The sequence below is a fragment of the Cynoglossus semilaevis genome, chromosome 16, assembly GCF_000523025.1.
Source record: "Cynoglossus semilaevis isolate Cse_v1.0 chromosome 16, Cse_v1.0, whole genome shotgun sequence".
NCBI classification, from domain to species: domain Eukaryota; kingdom Metazoa; phylum Chordata; class Actinopteri; order Pleuronectiformes; family Cynoglossidae; genus Cynoglossus; species Cynoglossus semilaevis.
Genome location: NC_024322.1, coordinates 14,896,600 through 14,917,583, shown reverse-complemented (window position 1 = coordinate 14,917,583; position 20,984 = coordinate 14,896,600). Strand labels below are relative to the sequence as shown.

At 40.0% G+C, this 20,984-nt stretch overlaps 3 protein-coding genes across 3 annotated transcripts in view; 1 reads left to right on the top strand and 2 right to left on the bottom strand.

Annotated features, from left to right (window-relative positions):
• Positions 1 to 1,169: 1,169 nt before the first annotated feature.
• On the bottom strand, positions 1,170 to 3,644 carry LOC103392324 (olfactory receptor 51I2-like). Its single transcript, XM_008328909.3, has one exon. It carries the CDS (start codon positions 2,123 to 2,125, stop codon positions 1,193 to 1,195), a length of 933 nt encoding a protein of 310 aa, XP_008327131.1. The 5' UTR covers positions 2,126 to 3,644; the 3' UTR covers positions 1,170 to 1,192.
• Positions 3,645 to 4,002: 358 nt separating this feature from the next.
• Positions 4,003 to 16,440, top strand: LOC103392301 (uncharacterized). The gene is made up of 7 exons (XM_025063729.1): positions 4,003 to 4,437; positions 4,909 to 6,568; positions 10,316 to 10,792; positions 11,888 to 12,075; positions 12,464 to 13,678; positions 14,082 to 14,363; positions 14,452 to 16,440. The coding sequence occupies exons 1-7, from the start codon at positions 4,158 to 4,160 to the stop codon at positions 15,618 to 15,620; spliced, it is 5,271 nt and encodes a 1,756-aa protein (XP_024919497.1). The 5' UTR covers positions 4,003 to 4,157; the 3' UTR covers positions 15,621 to 16,440.
• A 1,512-nt stretch (positions 16,441 to 17,952) lies between these two features.
• LOC103392299 (frizzled-7-A-like) overlaps positions 17,953 to 20,984 on the bottom strand; it is a 4,764-nt gene continuing 1,732 nt past the window's right edge. Inside the window, exon 2 of the mRNA XM_008328881.3 lies at positions 17,953 to 20,971. Within this exon, the coding sequence (XP_008327103.1) occupies positions 20,085 to 20,971 (887 nt within the window). The 3' untranslated portion in view covers positions 17,953 to 20,084. The remainder of the gene's footprint in view (positions 20,972 to 20,984) is intronic.

The following is a 20,984-nucleotide window of genomic DNA, read 5'->3' as shown; positions in this document are numbered from 1 at the left end:
ATGCAACCTTCGTTGAATTGTTGTGGGCCATATAAAGAATGGATTTAGTATGAATGTTATTGATAAGTGTAGAAATGACTAGACAGTGACCATGATGTCCCATGTCAAGACCTCCATGTCCCCTTAACTCCATCACTCTGCTGCTCCACACAGTGGGAAAGTCAGTGGGAAAGTCAGATTGTTTGTTGTTCTCCTCAACATTGATGCTGCAGGTGATGTCACTGTGGTCCAGATCATTTGATCAGATATGAGCTGGGCCTGGGCCAGATTAAACTGTGGTCCATGATGGGTTCATGTGTCCTGGTATATTTTTGATGGCCTTGTTAAGAGTCCATAACCATAACCCTAACCCACATCTAACAGGTACAGAACACACCACGTCAGTATGTGGGCCAATAACTGTTGCATGTGGTTCTTGGTCTAACATGGAGATCATTTTAAGTAGGTTTTGTCAAATGGAAAAAATGAATATTATACAATATTTTGCCACAACATACATGACTGTAGTCTGTATAGATGAATGAAGGAATGAAGCGACACTTATGGATATAAAATCTTATTTGGTTTGATTCCTTTATTTCAGAATTTAGACATCCCCAGCGGATTGTTTCTGTTTTAATAAGTGTTTGAATTATGTTTTTTAACGTAGGTTATATTTAAAATCATCAATAAAAAACTGACATTAAATGACACTGAATGTTCTTTTTTAATGGCGCCACCTTTGTTCATCAGCCATGGTGTCGCCTGCGACCACTGTGCTTGTACAATGACCACAGTGATCATTATTAGCCACCTGTAAACAGCCTTGTTCCCTAAGGTTGGGTAGTTTTTCGCTGATGTTCATCAGGGAGGTCACGCTAATGACACCTGCATCAGTTCGGTCCAGATCTGCAGGTCAGCCTGGAGAGTGCTAATGACAAACATTAGAGACTGTGAAAGAGCACATCCAACATGAAAAAAGCCCATAAAAAAATCTTACTTGATTTGTTTGGATCAGTTATCATTTTTCTGATGATCCTGAGCTCCAATTATTGGTAAATAGTGTGATTGGCAGCTGGAAGACATTGTGTAGTGATCATTTGTGATGTCACTCATTAAAGTTCATTCAGTCAAAATTCAGTTTCCCTTGTTGTCATAAAAGAACCTCCTGATTAGCTCGTTACTGATAATGACCTAAACCATTCTTCACACTTCAGCCTAATCCTTGTTTATTGTGCGTACATAGAGAGAACAGCCTCTTGCGAACCTGAGTAAGATTGAGTCCATAAATAATTGGATTAAGTAGAGGGGGCAGTGTGAGAAACTGTACGGCCATGAAGTTCCTCACAGTCTGTGGTACAGTTGACCCATACCTAGCATACATGAGGTCAAACAGCATAGCAACAGTGACATTGAGCAAACAGAGTAAATGTGGCACACAAGTCTGCAAAAACTTTCTCCTGCCCTCTCTGGATTTCACGGCTGATTTTATCATGTGAACATATGAAAAACATATATAAACCACATGTGCAAAGTAGAAAATAATGACAATAAATCCAACAATATTATTGGTTGTTATTTGTGTACATGACAACTTCAGGATTGACCAGTTATCACAGTAAAGTTTTTCTATGCGAGAGCCACACAGTTGAAGTTTAGAGGTCAGTATCATGACAATAGTCTGGCAGAGCATAGGAACAAACCTGGAGAAGCACATCAACACAACAACCCTGCGTTTGGTCATGACAGAGTGATAGTTTAGTGGTCGACATATAGCCACGTATCTGTCGTAAGCCATCAGTGCAAGGACAGAAAAATCAGTAGTTGCGTAAGAATAGATGACAAATACCTGCAGCAAACAGCCAGTGTAGGAAATAACGTGAGAGTTGGACAAGAGATCATAAAGGAATTTAGGGTAGAAAGCTGCCGGCCCATAAAGACTGTTGAAGCACAGATTACACAAGAAGATGTACATGGGATCGTGGAGTTTTTCCTCCAGTATTATCATGAGAATCAAAGCTCCATTTACTGCAAACATCACGCAGTAACATAATAAAGACATAGAAAATAGAACGACTCTATGTTTTGCTGTCAAGTCACTGAGTCCTGATAAAGAAAACACAGCTGGAAGAGTTGAATTGGCCATGTTTGACCCATTCGTTAGAGTAATAGCCAATAATCTTACACCTTATGTGTCTCTGTCCTGGGCAGGTGACATTACAGGAACACACAAACACACCACCTGACCTTTCAACCAGGTAACATCCTTTATTATTTGCTGAGTAACGCTGAGGTCCAATCAGAATTGGACCTGATTTCTGACTCACTGCCTCACCTCTAACACAACTTTTTTCTGGCTGTTGTTGTGAAAACTTTACATTCAAAGCACTTTTGTGTGTGATTAAAAAAAAGACTTGATGGTAGAGACTTGGACCCAAATGCATGTACAGGTTTTAATGGCATTTACAACTTTGAAAGCCCTTGTTGTGCATGGTACTCTTGTATAAAATGAAAGTATATTTTCACAGTAAGGAGCCTCAACAGTCGCTGTAATCCATCAGATTAGAATAAGCAATTATCAGACCAGTTTGCCTTCTGACGTTGCTCATGGTCCATTTCTGATGCTAACATGCCCATGGTTAGAACAGTACTGTTAACACAAGCTGCCATTAGTCAAGATGTCATAGCTGATCTGTGTATACAAATACTCTACACGATCCACATTAAAAAGGTCCAAGGCCTAGATCAGTAAAAGGTTATCAGTTGGCTTAATGAAGTAAAACTGCTAATGTTGCACCAACATATAAGTGCTAACTGCAAGTTGTTATATAATGTATGTAAATGTGTTATGACTAGTTAATTGTGTACAGATAAAATATTTGTGACTTTTGTTAAAAAAGTATGACTTATGATTATCAATATTGTATACTCTGTACGTATATTCTGAATATACATTCAGAAAAGTACTTGTCATGGGTCTTTACAAAAAAAATTTAACATTAGAACAGATGAAAACAGAAAAGTTGTGTCTAATACAAAGTCAATACACAGGTGTTCCTCCACAGAGGTCAAAACATGACCTTAACAATAATTGACCCTCGTGGGGATTAGCTCCCACCCTGGACTAATGACCCAGAGGCCTAATCATGATGTTTACTCTGTATTTTTGTGTACTAGTTTCATGACATGGTTACATGATGACAGATGAGTGTTACATCAGCTAACCTCTGTTTTCTCCCTAATAACCTCATGTGTATGAACTAAGGTTCCCAGAGGAACAAGACTAGTTGAAGTCCCTCAGTGTCTCCGGCCACTGTTTACACACCATTAATTAATGAAAATGTTCGAGTGTCAGCTCTATTATCTTTCTTAAGTTATTAGTCTTCAAACTTTATTACCCCTCACTCCTCTCTATTTCTTTCTACTTTATTGTATTTAAATCAAACAAGAATTAAGACATAAACCATTAGAAGGTCATTTTTAATGGTCATTTTACTAATAACAGCATCCAGTCAAAGGCATAAATCATCTTGAATAAAAGCAGTTCAAGCTGTTCAGTTGATTTCATTTATAGAAATTTTTTAGCAGCCTAAATATTTTGCAACATTGTACAAATGCTTGAAATGTGGAGTACATTTGTTTTGTACATGTGTTTACATACAGACCTAAGTGAAACATGGAAAACAACAGCTTTGTCCACATTTAATAATGGATGTTACTTTCCATCTCTATAAACTTTAGGGCAGTGATAGCTTAGTGGTTACGAAAGCAGACTTGGGTCTAGAAGGTTTTAGGTTCAAGTCTGCCAGCTGCCAAGTTACCACTGAGCTCAAAGCTGCCCACTGTTCACTTTAGTGATGGGTTAAATGCAGTGACATTTCATTGTGTGCCACAATGACAAAGAGTTCACTTTTTCTTCTCTTGCACGTTGATATTCTTTCAACATACCTTTTTTCAGGGTGTGACCATAAATATATATATACGTTTTAAAATGTAAAATTTCAATTACTTCAAGTCCTTAAGTCCTACTTTTAAACGACACCACGCCACCACTGGCAAAGGAGGGAGTTCACACGGGCACCGAAAAAGCATGTTCCGCCACTAGATCCGCCCACCCCAATTTATGCTTGAATTTCGACCCGTGTTTGTTTTTGTCCGGTAAAAGTGCGAAAAATGTAATGAAATTTGTCCAGATTGTCGCGCATAAACGAATAAACACAGCATCCGAAGACTGTCTTGTAGACATTAAAATAGAAAGGAAGCCGTTTAGGCCCCGGCGTCAAAAGTACCGCCCAGTGGCCACTGAGCGGCTAACGGTAAAGGAGATGCTCGCGGTTTTTGAGGAAGCGGTGGCTGAGAACGACGACCGAGTAGAGCGGTCAGATCGGACAGTCGGTCACCAGAGGAACGTGCTCAGTGCCGGCATGAAGTCTCGTCAAGTCACGGTGCACACAGCAGGTCAGTTCTCGTTCATTGGAGCCAAAAAAATGACATGCTAGCTAAGCTGCACTTTCTAGCAAAGCTCATTACATTAGCTGCTGACATGTACTGTCGTGTCGCGACACGTCAACGCCACCGCCATGTTTGTCCGGGCAAGACGGATACTTTGTGCAAAAATAAGCATTCTTATATAAAGGCTGAAACGTGGACATCAAGGAAGTCTTTGTTTTTAAAAGTAATAAACATATTTATACTTTTGGAAAGTATAAATAAACTAAATAATCAATGTTGTCAGTATTTTTTGACTGGTGGCAGTACTTTTTGTTAGTGATAGCAGCTCGAGAAGTTGAGCTGCTATAAGATGGTGACTGCTGTTTTTTGACTGTCACTACTTCGTGCCTTTTTTATATAACTTTTTAATAGAATTTGCAGAGTACTTCATGCAAATACTTTAGAATACTTCATTAAAGTCTCTACTCTTTTCTGTAGATAACCAGCAGCTATTTGTGATTAAACAAGAGGTTCTCTGTGAACCTTGGAAGTTGAAACCAAGTGTGGACCGCGGGAAACTAACCTGCTCTCAAATAAAGGAAGAAGAGAAGGATCTGTGCATCAAACAGGAAGATGGTGATATTATTGCAGTGACTGTGAAGAGTGAGGAAGATGAAGAGCAAACAGAGTCCTCTGTGTTCTCTGTATTTCATTCTCAGAGTCCCAGTAAGAACAATGGAGCACGGAAACAACCAGAACTGTCTAAGGAGTCGGGCCTGGATCGATATTCAGAACTGGGTATTGAAGTCAAAGTTGAAGAGTCATCTGAGACTGAAGACAGTGAAGATGAGTCCAAGGACACAAGTGAAACACAAGCTTTTAAACCAGTAGCACTGATTACAGTTTCTTGTGATGATAGAAGAAACATGGATGAAAAACTTAGATGTTGCTTTTGTAGGAAACAGTTTAGTTGTAAGTCACGTCTGCTTCGTCACGAGATGACTCATTCAGGAGAGAAACCTTTTAGCTGCTCTAAATGTGGCAAAAGTTTTACTGAAAAGGGAAATCTCATAACACATGAAAAAATTCATACTGGAGAAAAACCATTTGCCTGCTCTAAGTGTGGGAAAAGATTTAGACTGAAAAACAGTTTGAGAACACATGAGAAAATTCACACGGGGGAGAAGCCATTTAGTTGCTCTGACTGTGGAAAAGGATTTACCCAAAAGATAACTCTGCAGTTACATGAGAGGATCCATACTGGGGAGAAGCCATTTTGTTGCTCCGAGTGTGGGAAATGTTTTCGACGAAAGAATGACATGTTGACACATTTAAGACGCCATACAGGAGAGAAACCATTTAGTTGCCATGAGTGTGGTAAAACATTCAGCCAAAAGATCAGTCTGAGTAAACATAAAAATAGTCATAAAGGAGAGAAACCATTTAGTTGCACAGAATGTGGGGAGAGCTTTGGACTACAGAGTGAACTGGTGACACATGTGAGACTTCATACTAGTGAAAAAGCATTCACTTGTGAAGAGTGTGGTGAAACATTCATCCAACAAAGCAGTCTGGACAGACATTTAAAAGTTCATATGGGAGACAAACCATTTAGTTGCCCTGAGTGTGGGAAAACATTCACCCAACAGAGCAATCTGAATAAACATCTAAAGATTCATACAGGAGAAAGACCATTTAGTTGCACTGACTGTGGAAAAAGATTTGCCATCAAGAGCAATCTAAGATTACATGAAAAAATTCATTCAGGTGAGAAACCGTTCAGTTGTTCCGAGTGTGGGAAAAGATTTAACCAGAAGAGCAACCTGAGGTCACATGAAAGTATTCATACAAGAGATAAACTTTTTAGTTGCTCTATTTGTGGGAAAAGATTTACCATCAAAAGTAGCCTGAGGTTGCATGAGAAGATTCATTCAGGAGAGAAACCATTTAGCTGCTCCCAATGTGGAAAAAAATTCATCCAAAAGAGTTATCTGAGGTCACACGAGAGAACTCATTCAGGAGAGAAACCATTCAGTTGCTCCAAGTGTGGTAAAAGGTTTAACCACAAGAGTGGTCTCCGGGCACATGAGAAACATCATTCAGAGGAGATTTTGAACTCGGGATTGCCAGAATCAGATTTGGTTGTTTTTGTGTCACAATAAAGTACAATTTACTTTGTTTGGGTTAGATGTGGAGAAAAGTTCAAAGATAATCTCCATCAAAATATCCACAGGATGCATATCATCTGGATGTTGCACAGTTGTTCCTGTTGTCTCGTGGTGTATTTTAGTAAATTAAATAATCTAAATATTCAGGATTGTGTTAAACCACCTGGTCAGAGACCATCACCCTCTCCGCCAACACCTCCATATATCCACATATATGTCAAATCAATATCTTTGCTGTAAATAATAAGGCTACCTTGCAAAATTTTATGTACAAATATTTCAATTCATAAAAATATTATTTATGAATCCCTTTGGGTTTTGTCTGTTGTGTGTATGTATTTATGTATATAAATGTGTCATTAAAAATGACAAACTCTGCAATCTTCTGTTACTGTAAATCTTCTGTTACCGCTTAAGACTGGTGTCATTGGGTTAGTTTCTACAAGTAGACAAAGATTTTTTTTTCTTTGTGGATTCTGTATTGGAAAAGGCAGAACATGAAGATCGCAGTTGAGAAAATCTTTTCACATTCCGTGTTCGAGGGTGAAGTTCCAAATATGTAGTGCAGTTCTTTTTGTGCACTTTTCACTGCCTTTATGTAGAAAATATAGGGCCTGCCATCATTCTCAAACGTGCGCAAATAATATTCATTGTCAACATCAGAAAGTTTCATATCACAAATATTAATTGGAAATTGTGGAGTCAATTTGATACTGTAATTATTAACAAAAACATAATGTATACGTCATATTCAGTTTAACATTAAATTCCACTAGTGAAGTTGAATTTGTTTCTGTTGTATTATTTTCTTTTGAAAGTGGAGATGACAAACAATCTTGTGAATTAAACGTGTACATGAAAATAGTTTCTTTTTCAGTATTATCTCTTACTGTATAGCTTTTTTTAAAATTTAATTTCCTACCTTCCTTTAACCAGTAGAGGGTAGTGTTACATGCCTATCACATGGGCAGAGGCAAATATTGACTCTTGCTGTCACTTTAGAGCAGGGTCGTTGTAACCGGGCATGCAACCCAGGTAAGAGCCTCGGGCGCCGAGCTGGAAGGGGTCCCGAAAGACAGCTGATTTTGGTCAACTATGGATTAATTTCAGCCGTCGGAAGGGCTTCCGTGGTCCTGTGGCCCGAGGGGTGTCCAGGAGAAATACATAAGTGACACGATATTCAAAACTTTCTGTGGACTTAGTGTATACCTGCGAATGTCCTCTTATTAAGTTATTTATTTTGAAATTGAATGTACCGGATATAGAATATGAGTATTGAGACTCTTCAAGACGTCGCTCTATTCGTGCTCGTCTCCGCCGACTACTCGTGTGTTGTGTGAATGGAACAGTTCGCAAAAATGTAAATGGTCGACATGTGCTGTGATACAACCGCAGACAAGGAACGACGCTAGAAGTATTCGCCAAAGTGCTACTTGCAGCCTGCAGGGGAGGAGATTCTTGAGAATGATGCTCGGTGTGAGAGTGAACTCCATTGAAGGTCAGTCGCTATTTACTGTAGTTAGACCAACTAGCCAAATAAATTGTTGCCAAGGTAAGCTAAGGGAATTAGCTTCTACTTCATTCTATCGCGTCGATATCGCTGACCGCTTAGTGCTGGAAAGAGAAAAACAGCCCCACAAATATAGTCGCTAAAAAGATGAACTCCTTAGGAAATCTACTCTATTCTATAGTATAAATTAAATGTAATCTCTGCTGTATATACCTACCATTTTTTCACGATATAAATATTTGTATAAGGATAAAGGAATTACTTTCGGCTTGTCTCTTCACCAAGGGTCACCATAGCGGTGGTCCACATATGTTTTGACAGATGCCCTTCCTGACACAATTCAACCTTTTGATTTGAAGACCAACTGGTTTCGATCTGGTGGCAGGAAACTGCAACAGTCCATGGAGTGGAGCTAGCGCCACTTCAGTTATACAGCTGGAACTACAGATGTGTGTACCTAAGTCCTTAGAAGTCTTTCCACTTTCTCCTGCAGATACCCAACAGCTGACTGGGATTAACAGGAAAACCAGCGCAGAATGACAGACTATTTTATTTTATGTCTTCTAGGGTTATCTATTGGCAAGAATCGAATACGATATGTATCACGATACGGGGCAACAATACGATATATTGCAATACACTGTGATATTACAGGCTCATCAATACATTAAGTCTTTGATTGTATGAAACGGTCAGCATAGTAAACACACAATATAGTATAGTATACACAATATAGTAACACAAAACATCAACACAATTCTGTTACATGCTTAACAACAGGATTGTAAAATTGGAACATTTGTAATCCTTAGAAAAAAAAATAGCATTTGAAGGATTTTTAGGATAAACAAAATCATATGGTTTGACTCAAGTCTCAAATACAATCAAACATAACAAAACTTTTTCTGCAATATCAACAGCCATTAGCGTAAGATAAAAAAAAAGGCTTCAATGCAGCAAAAATGAACCTATGTCATGAATAGGAATATTTACATATTTATTACACACAAATAATCAATACAGTGCTGTAGGATATCGATACAGTTTCGTTAAAGGGAATACTGCCATATTTTCTTTCACCCATAATGTCGCCGTCATTTTGAATGGTAATTTGTGTTTCTTGATCAGGGACTGCGTTCCTTCTCTGTGTGAGGACGACAGTGGATCTGTGCAGCAGCAGCCCACAAAGAAACGCAGGACACTGGGACAAGGAGAACAGCAGCAGTTGGCTACAGAGGTTGTAAGCTGTAATATTACACTATTTACAAGACACTCAATTAGGTGTTTTTATTTTTTTTAATTATTAATGTGTGAAATGGTGGCGCTTTGGCCCAGAGGCAATGTCTGGGCCATGTCTGGGTTGTTGGTGTGGAACCCCAGGGTTCACCTCCTGGGCAAGTTCGAATCCCGGTTAGGGCGGTTAATACCTTCCAGTGGACTCACCACCTGCAGGAAGGTTTGGGGGGGTTGGTACGGTGCAATGTGATTTGGGTGGTGACTGCTGCCCCTGCGACCCGGTAACGGATAAGCGGATGAAAATGGATGGATGGATGGATGGATAATGTGTGAAATGATCCTCTGCCATGTTTTGCTGTCCACTTCACTTCATTTCTGTGTAATAATAAGAACATATACATTTGTTTTTGTTACGCTGTGTTCACCTCACTTGTGGTTATTTCACACTGGGGTGTAAAACATATATCAGTACATCGAAATATTGCATTATTTAATTTAACAATACCATATTGATATTCAACAGCACTTTATTGATTTCTTTATTAACAATTAGCATAACAACAATGTGTGTTTTTACGATGCTGATTGACTGATGCAGTTTTCCTACAGTTAAATTGTTTTTGAAAAACTCAATATATCGCTGTGTTTATAGTATCACAATATATTGCAATATATTGTATTGTTGCCCATGTATTGTGATAGGACATGCAGATGGTTGGAATCAGAGTAGAGGATGCAGAGAACAGGGAGAGATGGAAATCAATGATTTGCTGTGGCAACCCCTGAAAAAAGGGACAAAGCCGAAAGAAAAAGAAGAAAAGAAGAAGTATTGTGATAGGTATTATATCGCCAGATTCTTGCCCATACACACCCCTGGTTCTCCTGAAGCGATCCCTGCTCCTTACTAAATAACCTGCTCATCTTGTGAGAGGACACTGATGACATCATTTAGCCTGACAGGTGTGAAAATTAAATTCTGATGTTTATCGAGTCACGCCAGAGACCTCGTCAGTGCCACTCTGCTGCAAGGAGACTTGTTTGCGCAGCATGCCGTACAGTTCCCAGATGCAGCACTGGAAACCACGGTGGAGGCCTACCCCACGTTGAACAAGGCCAAGCTGAGAACGGAGCTCTCCCTCATCTACGATAACAACGAGTTCAAGGCTTGCAGCGGTGCACTGACTCTGTTCCAGTTTTTCAGGGAAAACAACCTTCAGGGCACATTCACTGAGACCGTCAGTCTTCTCAATATTCTCATCACCACCCCCATGACAACGGCAGAATCTGAGAGATGCTTCTCTACTTTAAAGAGGATCAAGACCTTCCTGAGGAACGCCATGACGCAGGATAATCTAAACGCTCTGGCCATGCTCTCCATGGAGAAGAAACTGGTCAGAAACATCCCTGACTTCAATAACAGGGTCATTGAGAGCTTTGCTGCTCAGAAGGACCAAAGGGCCAAATTCCTGTACAAATAGAAATCACACACATGTGTCTATGAAGATTCTCAGTCATCCAGGTCGTGGTCAAGTTTGAAAGTTCTGTTAGGTAACTGGATGTGAATTTTGTAAAAGAAGACATTTCACCTCTCAGCCTCTTGGATGAGAGGTGAAACGTCTCACACACACATACACACACATTCCCTCAGTCGTCTTTCAGCTTTTCACAAGACTGCAATATTTTTCGATTTAGAAATTTACAATATTTTGTCTTAGTATATTTTTTTGATCAATTTATTTTATTCACTTGCTGCGTTGGAACTGTGCGTTCCATGTGTTCAGCTGTTTACCTACGCCACAAGGGGTCACTGATGTAACAGTCAATAGCCTTGGGTGTAAAAAGGTGTACATATGGTTAGATTATTTGTTTACATTTTCAGTTTCAAATGCACCATTTGTATTTGTGCAATATGCTATTTTTTTTCCCGAAAAATACCTCAACTTTTTAATAGTGGTATTAAATAATTCCCTAAGCACATTCTTATTCTGCTGTTTGTGTTACATTGTATTGGGAGAGAAACTGACTTTACCTGACACAACCCAACTATTTTTCACCAGCCGCTACTGCAGGTGACATTAAATTCCGATCGATTTCAAACATTAAAACAAATGCCCAACGTTTACTTTAGCTCAGTCCAAACATTCTAATTTGCAAAAAAAAAAAAGAACAAACTTTTTTTCTTTTAGATATACTGTTTTATTAGGAAAATGTCTCCTTAAAAATAAAAGTAATCTTTATAATTAAAAATGAACCACTGATATCAATAGTGTTATAAGCCAAAATTATAATGAAATACGTCACTACATAGTTATTCAAAACTTTCAGCGGGCTGTGTATTTCTGCCAATGTCCTCTTATTTTGAAAGTCATTGCACGGAAATAGAATGTGAACATAGTTCCCAGTAGCTGGCGACTCTTCAACAACTCTGAGGTCTGTTCGTGCTCATCTCCTGTACTTTGTGGGTCCTGCTGTGTCGTCAGGCTGGTTATTCTGATCAGTAAGAGCCGTCAAACTGATTATTCTTATGTTGTGGGAATTAAAGACTCCGATACTCGATATGTAGCCGCCGTGGCTGTCGCTACTTACAGCGGATAAGGAACGACGCTAGAAGCTTTCGCCGAGCTGCTACACTACAGCCTGCAGAGGAGACGATTCTTGGTGCACGCAAAGACAAAGTGGAGCAGAAGTCAGAACAGAAGAGAATGATGCTCTGTGTCAGACTGAACTCCGAAATCAGACTTCGCAGAGAAGGTCAGCCGCTATTTACTGTAGCCAGGCTAACTAGCTAAACAAATCGAAGATAAGCTAATGGCCTTAGCGTCTACGTCATTCTATCGCAGCCACACGCCAGTACCGCCGCCATATTGGTCCTGGCAAGAGAGAACTGCACCATTATGAAAGTAAATAGTCGAGTCGCGGGTTACTTGCATGAAAGGAATCTTTAAATTGTGTAATTGATTTATTGTATCTACCAAAATGTATATCGTACCTATCGTTATAGTTAGTAATGTTTTCTCTGGATTAAAAGTCTTGTTTTTGTCATAGTTTAGTTGGCTCTGCAACTGAAATTCCAAAGCGACTTTCTTTTACAAAACATACCCCATATCACCTATGGCCACAAGAGGGCAGAGTTAATGGTTTTCCTCAAGCTATAAAAACCATAACCACATTGTTCTTTCTATAAATAAAAGTAAAATGGCCGCAAAAAGAAAAAGCTACACTGCAGAGTTTAAACTGCAACTTGTAAAGTATGCAGCTGAAAATGGTAATCGAGCAACAGAAAGGAGGTTTGGGGTGAGTGAGAAACTTGTCAGAGACTGGCGAAAAACAGAGGCATGTCTTATAGCCATGAAAAAATCAAAGAAGGCTAACCGTGGGCTGAAAGCACGGTGGCCAGAGCTGGAGCAACGGCTCCACCGATGGGTCCTTGACCAGGGCGCTGCTGGCAGACATCCATCTACAATACAGTTACGTCTCCATGCTCAGCTCATCGCCGCGGAGATGAATATAACAGATTTCGCCGGCGGACCTTCTTGGTGCTATCGCTTCATGCACCGCTTCATGCACCGCAAACACTTGCCAAGCACAGCACCGACCACCATGTTTCAGAACCTGCCCCCAGACTTTCAAGTTCAGTTTGACAGTTTCCGTGTTTTTGTTAAAGAGCAAGTGACTGCACACCATGTGTTACCCGACCATATAATCAACATGGACGAGGTCCCCATCACATTTGACATCCCAATTAAACAAAGTGTTGCTGAGAAGGGTCAAACAGGTGTGACCACAGTGACAGCTGGCCTGGAGAAGTTTCACTTCACGGTGGTGCTGGGATGCTGTGGTGACGGTTCAAAGTTGCCCCCCATGGTCATTTTCAAGCGCAAGACCGTGCTGAAAACCAGGTTCCCCTTCGCTGTTGTCGTGGCCTCAAGTGAGAAAGGGTGGATGGATGAAGACACGATGAACTTGTGGCTTAAAAAGTGCTACTCAAGACGCTCCGATGGCTTTTTGAAAACACACAAAGCCCTACTTGTGATGGAGAGTTTGCCAGCATACATAACTGCAGGCATTAGAAGCAAAATCGAAGCTTGCAACTCCATCCCGGTCATCATCCCTGAAGGCCTAACTAAGATGCTCCAGCCACTCTACATTGCCGTCAACCAGAGTTTTGAGGCGGCCTTGCGTAGCCTGTGGGATGCGTGGGTGTTGGATGGCGAGCAGAGTTTAACGACAACTGAACGCTATCCAACTTTCCAGCAAGTTGTCGGATGGATTGACAAAGCATGGAGCGCAGTGGCAACAGAAAGCATCCTGTTGGGATTCAGACAGGCTGGACTAACTGGACCAGAGGCTGATGGTGAGTCTGACGAGAGTCAGAGTGCAAAGGAAAAAGATGCTACGTCTTAATCACAAATTGGTGGAGTTGTTTAGAGGAAACACAGTGGTTAAAGAATATATTGGATTCAGAGATGAGGAATAAGATCGTTAGCCTGAAAGTTAATATTTTTTGGCCAGTGTTCTTTAGACTGTTGTGTTAATAGTTGTCCAGATACATGTCTGTTCTTTGAAATAACTGTTAAAAAAAATGAATGCAAACTTTATACCAGTGTTCAAAATATTGTTTGGAAAATCCAGTATTATTAAAGTTCACATATATTGAATACTAACATTGCTCTAAGTAGTGAGAAGTCAGTAAGATGAAGGTGCCAGTTAAGGTGTTGAACCCCCGTCTCTAATGTCTCATTACTTTTCTTTTGCAGAAAACCAGCAGCTGTTTGGGGAGTGGGAGGGACCGCCAGATCAACCTTTTATTAAAGAGGAAGAGGAGGAAGTTTATATTCCAGAATATGAGTTTGATTTCGCTGCCAACACTTCACTGAGTGAGGAAGATGAGAAACAATGTGAGTCTTTACAGTTTCATAACCAGAACTACAAATGGGAGAACAGTCCAGAAGGATCAGAACCAGCCAGAGGTTCTGGTCCAAATAGAGACTTAATGTCTGCAGCCGAGGACGGGACTGTAGACTTTTGTGAGGGTTATGGTAAGAACACAGAGTGTAAAGTCAAATAACAACACTTAAGTGACGTGTGTACCTAAGTCCTTAGAAGTCTTTCCACTTTCTCCTGCAGATACCCAACAGCTGACTGGGATTAAAGAACAGTCAACCATTGAGCAGATAGATTGGAGAACCAACATCAAAGAGGAAGAGGAGGAACTGTGCATTCATCAAAATGATGCTGATATAAAGGCTGTGAGTGTGAAGAGTGAAGATGATGAGGTGAAACCCCAGTCCTCAGGCCTTAACCCTCAGAATCCCACAGATAAGAACTCTGAAGACTGTGGTGGACCAGTTCTTTGCTGGAACTTTGGTACAGACGTGCATTTAGAATCTGACACTGAAGAGGAGACGGAGGACAGTGAAGATGATTGGAAGGAGAGCAGTGAACCTTCCAGTTTAAAGACATTTGGTAACAATGGCATTCTCAGTAAAAGGCCAAGAAACACTGGTGAGGAACTCGGCTGTCCTGAATGTGGGAAAACATTTGCTTGTAGGTCATATTTGCTGAGACATTTAAAAAGACATACTGGAGAGAAACTGTTTAGTTGCACTGAGTGTGGGAAGAAATTCACCGAGCGGGGCAGTCTTAGGATGCATTTGAGAATTCACTCTGAAGAGGAACTCTTAAGTTGCTCAGAGTGTGGGAAAAGATTCACACGTGAGACACATCTGACAAGACATATGAAGATTCACACAGGAGAGAAACCATTCAGTTGCTCCGAGTGTGGTAAAAGATTTACAGAAAAGGGTAGTCTGACAATACATGAGAGAATCCATGTAGGTGAGAAACCGTATTGTTGTTTTGAATGTGGGAAGAGATTTACCCGGGATACGCATTTGAAAAGACACGAGAGAATTCACACCGGGGAGAAACCGTTTACTTGCTCTGAATGTGGACAAAGATTTTCCCAGGAAACGCATCTGAGAAGACACGTGAAAATTCATACAGGAGAAAAACCGTTTGGTTGCCCCGAGTGTGGGCAAAGGTTTACCAGGGAGACACATCTTCGTAGGCATGTGAAAATACATACAGGAGAAAAACCATTTAGTTGCTCTGTTTGTGGGAAAATGTTTACCAGGGAGACACAGCTGAGAAGGCATGAGAAAATGCACACAAAAGAGAAAGGCTGCAGTTTCACGGAATGTGCAGATGCGAATCCATGGGTTGAGCATTTGTCTTTTGATGATATGGTTGTGGGTTTGATACCCAGGTCTGATGGTTTAAATGCCACTGAATGAACACCTTCGGCAGGTAAGTGGCAAAAACCTCGAGATGAAAGTGCTGACGTCAAGAATAGATAATTGTTAGGTCAGAACATACATATTTTACTATGAGAATATTTGCTTAAAATGTTTCTAAAAACATTTTAAAAATTGTGTTGGAAAAATCACGCAGTTATGTGTGACAATCAGTTCTCATAATCACACAAATGTCACACAAACTGCACAGGCTAGTTAATACTTAGTATTTGGAATAATAATTTTCAGTTCAGTTAATCTGTATCTTGGTAAAATCTTTGTTTATTCTTTTGAGATTTTTTGGGTTTTAAAAAATATTTTTGTCATAACCTGACATCTGTGGCAGGAAGACAGGATTTTTGTTACAACAATGTCCTAGAGATCTTTGTTTTTCTGGGCTAAGATTTTCATGTTCAGATTAACATTTAGGAAACAACTATTTGTCATTGTGATAGCGCACCACTGCACACAACCAAATATGACCTCTGTTTTTAACCCATCACCAACAGGGGGCAGCTTTAAGCGCCCGGGAACGGTGCCATGCTCAGAGCACCTCAGCGGTAACTTGGCGTGAAGCCTTCGTCCGCTTCCTTAACCACTAAGTCACCACTGATCCACTTAGCATTTTTGGTTACAATTTTTGGTTACAATTTTTTTTCAAATCTAGCTGAGATTTGTGAATCGGGTCCAAAAGAATAGAATTGTGTCAATTGTTAGGTTAATTCTTATCAAGAGGCCTAGTGTTGATGGAACTACTCCAGCTGTAATGCTTGTTTCTGGAAGAAGGATAAAAAATTTAAAGTAAAGTTTTTTTCCTGAATCACTTGGAGTGGAGTATGTTATTATTTCTGTTATTTATTGCTTATTGATGGATTAAATATTCATATTAATTCTGAAGCCAACCCATTTTATTCTGTATTTTTCTATGTCTAACTTGGATCATGTAACACGTACAAATTTTATACTACTGTATTTTCTCATTAAAATCTGAGAAACTGATGATGTAGGTTTGTTTTGGGGACCTCAGACACACTGGACACAAAGTGTTTTCACAAACAGACTTTCGCCAGCCCTGACCCCTGTACTGCACAGCTGCAAGTCCTGCTGGGAAGAGTCTGCCAGGCCAATGGTGACAGAACTGGCTAACAAGACCTCAGCTGATTTGTGGAGCTCTACTAACTTTGGTAAGCAAACACATTGACACATTCTTGCATTTGCAAAATCAAGATGAAAAGTTAAACTTCACTAAAAGTCTTATAAAACGAGATAAAAAATAAAAACAGGTAATGTATTTGAAAATAAAAATATTTAAAACAACGACTGCTCAATTGATTTTCAGTGACTACTGGATGTGAATAGTATGGCCAATACAAGTGGAAAATGTACGGTGAATGGCGATTCAGACCAGCGAAGAGATCTATACGTGTTTCAAAGCACACCCACCAGAGGTCAGTATTTAGTTACACTTTAATACAAATTACTGACATTTTCCAGTGTTCTAGTCATATTTTAGTTTTTAAAATAATGTGGAATTTAAAACCTGCAATCGTGCCGACAGACTTTAGCAACACACTTTGTTGGATTTACAAGCATTACTTTAATATTTCCCTGATCCCATATACTGCGTTATCCGTACAAGCACAAAATGGTACAGCGAGTTAGCTTTAGCTAGCAGTAAAAGACCACACATAATGTTAAACTAATCCAACTCCTTCAGCTTCAAACAATCACCGATAGTTGTTACAGGTCAGACTCAATGTAACAGACTAATAAAGTTAAATAAATTGTTCAGTGACAAACTAACTTGTAATTAATTGCTGTTAAAAGGCAAATCCCTCCTATTTGCAGCAGCCGTTGGTTATGCTTTGCATAAAAGTTTTTGACCGCCTATAACAGGGGGTGCTGTAATCATTTGTTATATTGATGTCAAATTAAAGGCCTTTCTGGTACGTTCTGGACTTTAAAACGAATTACTCTCTGTGACGTTGTCCTCCCGAAGAGGGCGCTACAGAGTGGGTAAAATAGTTACTCCTTTGCATGTACTAACTAGATGACTAGTCAGCAGTAGAGTCCTGTGAAGGGAGGAGTTTGTGTCCAGACCCACTGACAGTATTGCGTGATTCACTCACATCACTACATTCCTGTAGACACTAGGTCACAGTATACTCGGTGTCCTTTCTAATAACTTAACAACCATGAGTTCTCATTCTTCATACAAAAGCATTTTTACTGCCATGTCAGCATTTAAGTCGGTTAAGTAACTAGTGAAGATGACGTGTAGCTATTATATTCATGCCTCCATTTACCCACAAACACCACACAGGACAAAGTATTACAAATTTTAACACTTTATTCAAACTGTACACGTACAACAGGCATATTTTGATAAAAACGAGTAAAAAAGACAAAAATGAGTAACCCCATAAATACAATGTCTGTAGAAAAACAGCCTGTGTTCACTTTGTATGTTGCATACACACAAACACACTCATATTCCTTCTGAAAATGAAAAAAACAACAACAAACAAACAAGTCATTCGAGTGAATCTAATGTCGTTGGCAGAGTTTGGCTCACAAAGTGTGTTTGTCTTGTTAGGTAGAAGCACGCTGGACCACAGGTGGATTCCTGTGGGAGTGCTTTGCCCTGCATGTAATGTATAACCAGGGGTTTGAGGTATGTAGCACATTGGCATGGGAAATGTGAAGTTCTTTTACACAGACTGTTCTGACAGCAAACTGGAAGTTGGCACAAAGTATTTCTGGTACACGATCACACAGGACACAGTGTTAGAGGTTTGAAGTACCGTGTCTTTAAGGTCAGACTGTCTTTGAGGTTTTCCTCAGTGCTGCAGGACACAACACACTGCAGGATATATAACATACTATATGTAGAGAAACAAAAACTTTTGGCATAAGTATTTTTTCCTTGTAATAGACGAACGTGACATCCTTACGAAGGAAAACTCAGTACAAAATGTTCTGTAAGTTTGCATTTCCATTCATTTCTGAGATTCAATGACCTGAGGTTTCTGTTGAATTTATTTTTTTAAAAGTATTTAGGCAACAAAAGAATCAAGTCACACACTGCCCTAAAATACTTTGAAAATGTTTTATAAGAATATATACATATATTTGCTGCTGTGTTATTAAAAGGCTTGGTGGTAATTTAAAAAAAATATTGTTCTGATTGTTTTTTCTTTCAATTAATGTATGTTTTTTTGTAAGTATTTCACTGACGTCTGCTGTGGTCTCCACCCACTTAATGCATAAAACCACTATCTCCACACAAGACGCTGCCTGGGAGGACAAAATAAAGTTAAAGTTTGTTTCAGGGTTGACAGAAAAAAGTCATTCAGTCGTTAAAACTTCAAGAGAAACAACATAGAAGAAATATAGAACTATACTACTATAGGCCATGAATAGAGCTGTATCATGGGTAACATCCTCATCCAGGATGAAACAACATTCTAATCCTGAGCCACCATTTCTACTCCAAGGACTTTAAACAGGTCCTTGAAACTGTGCTTTGGATGTTTTAAAAGCTTAAACAAGTCTTTCTGACAGGGGATCCCACTGAGAGACCACACACTGGGACAAACAATTAGAAGTTGAGTCTCCATTACAGACAGTGAAAGATTCTCTGTGTGTGTGTGTGGTCTCTTACAGTCAGGTCATCTCATAGTGGATCAGTCATTTGTAACACTTATAAAAGCTGTGCAAACCAATACATAACTTCATTCACCTTCAATGTGAACATTTAAAGCAGAAGCAAACATTCAGTCAGAAATACAAAGTGGAGGAAAAAGAATGAAAAAAAAATAAAATAAAATTGGTTATTATAAGTTCTGGGCTGCCACACGCCACCTGTTGACACGGCCGGTGTGTGTTTTTTTCTTCTTGAAATAAAACACGAGATTGTACTCTGCAATATGAAACAGTATTAAAGCATTTCAGTCTGAGGCTACATGCAGAGAAGGCTAGCTGTATGTTACACAATGTGGTCCCAGCATTTCCAATCAAACCTCACAGTCTGTGGGGATTTAAAGACCCATCAACCTTAGTGGACAGAAAGTACATTCAACGTGTAATATTTAAGGTTATGATCAAACATATGTAGGAAATTTCATACTATGTAACTTAACATGTCTGGCATCACAGTTCAGAGACCGGCGTGGTCATTTAACACCAGCTTTTTATCCACAAGCTGCAAAAGCCATAGGTGTGGGCCGTCTGGTGACAACAACACCAGGAGTAAAAAAAAGAAATGTATTGAAAAATCATCCAATTTTTATTGAAAACAGATCAAAGTGTGTCTGTCCAACAACCAGACTTACTGCATCAACTTTAAAAGACCAGAATCCACTCGTCACAAATGTCCAAAATCTCACTTTTGTCTTAAAAGACAGCAATTCTGTGGTTGTCAGATCAAACCTCTAAGATTCTGTGCCGTTTCATATTCCCACCTCACACTGTTGTCTCCCCATGATTACCATTGCTAAGGCGCTTGTAGAACCTCCGCCAAGACTGAAGGGTCTTTCCAGACCAGACCCAGAAACCAGAGGTGATTCCCACTATCATGGTCATCAGGTATTTGATCATGAACACGGTGAAGTCTGGGGTCATGGGGGCAAAGTTGTGAGCTGGGCACTGGACGGCAAAGCGCTTACAGGTCTGCATGTGCCAGGTTCGCTCCCATTGCTCCCTGAAGGCCTGCTCATAGAAGTAACAGGCGATTACTATAGTGGCTGGCACTGTGTAGAGGACACTGAACACACCAATTCGAACCATGAGCTTCTCCAACTTCTCTGTCTTGGTACCATCATGCTTCATGATAGTGCGGATGCGGAACAGAGAGACAAATCCAGCCAGGAGGAAAGACGTGCCGATAAACAGGTAGACGAAAAGTGGCGCTAGTACAAAGCCCCGAAGAGCGGCCACATTGAAGCTCCCAACAAAACACACCCCAGTCAGGACATCTCCGTCCACCTGACCCATAGCAAGGATGGTGATGGTTTTAATTGCTGGAACAGCCCACGCAGCGAGGTGGAAGTACTGGGAGTTGGCTTCAATTGCTTCATGACCCCATTTCATTCCAGCACTAAGGAACCAGGTCAGGGACAAAATCACCCACCAGATGGAGCTGGCCATACCAAAAAAGTACAGCACCATAAAGAGGATAGTGCAGCCCTCTTTCTTGGTCCCCTGAGCCACAGTCCTGAAGCCCTCGTCTTTAAATTTGTCAACACACACAACTTTATCTTTCAGGAAAAATCCAGCAGCATATGCCACAGCCACCATAAAGTAACAGCCCGACAGGAAAATAATGGGCCGATAAGGGTATCTGAACAGCTCCAAGACAACCAA

Bases quoted from the DNA above. Each gene is read 5' to 3' on its own strand.
- LOC103392324 (XM_008328909.3), bottom strand. From the start codon at position 2,125: ATGGCCAATTCAACTCTTCCAGCTGTGTTTTCTTTATCAGGACTCAGT.
- LOC103392301 (XM_025063729.1), top strand. From the start codon at position 4,158: ATGAAATTTGTCCAGATTGTCGCGCATAAACGAATAAACACAGCATCC. The intron at 4,438-4,908 runs GTCAGTTCTCGT...TCTTTTCTGTAG, and splicing joins AGTCACGGTGCACACAGCAG to ATAACCAGCAGCTATTTGTG. The intron at 12,076-12,463 runs GTCAGCCGCTAT...AGAGTTAATGGT, and splicing joins AATCAGACTTCGCAGAGAAG to TTTCCTCAAGCTATAAAAAC.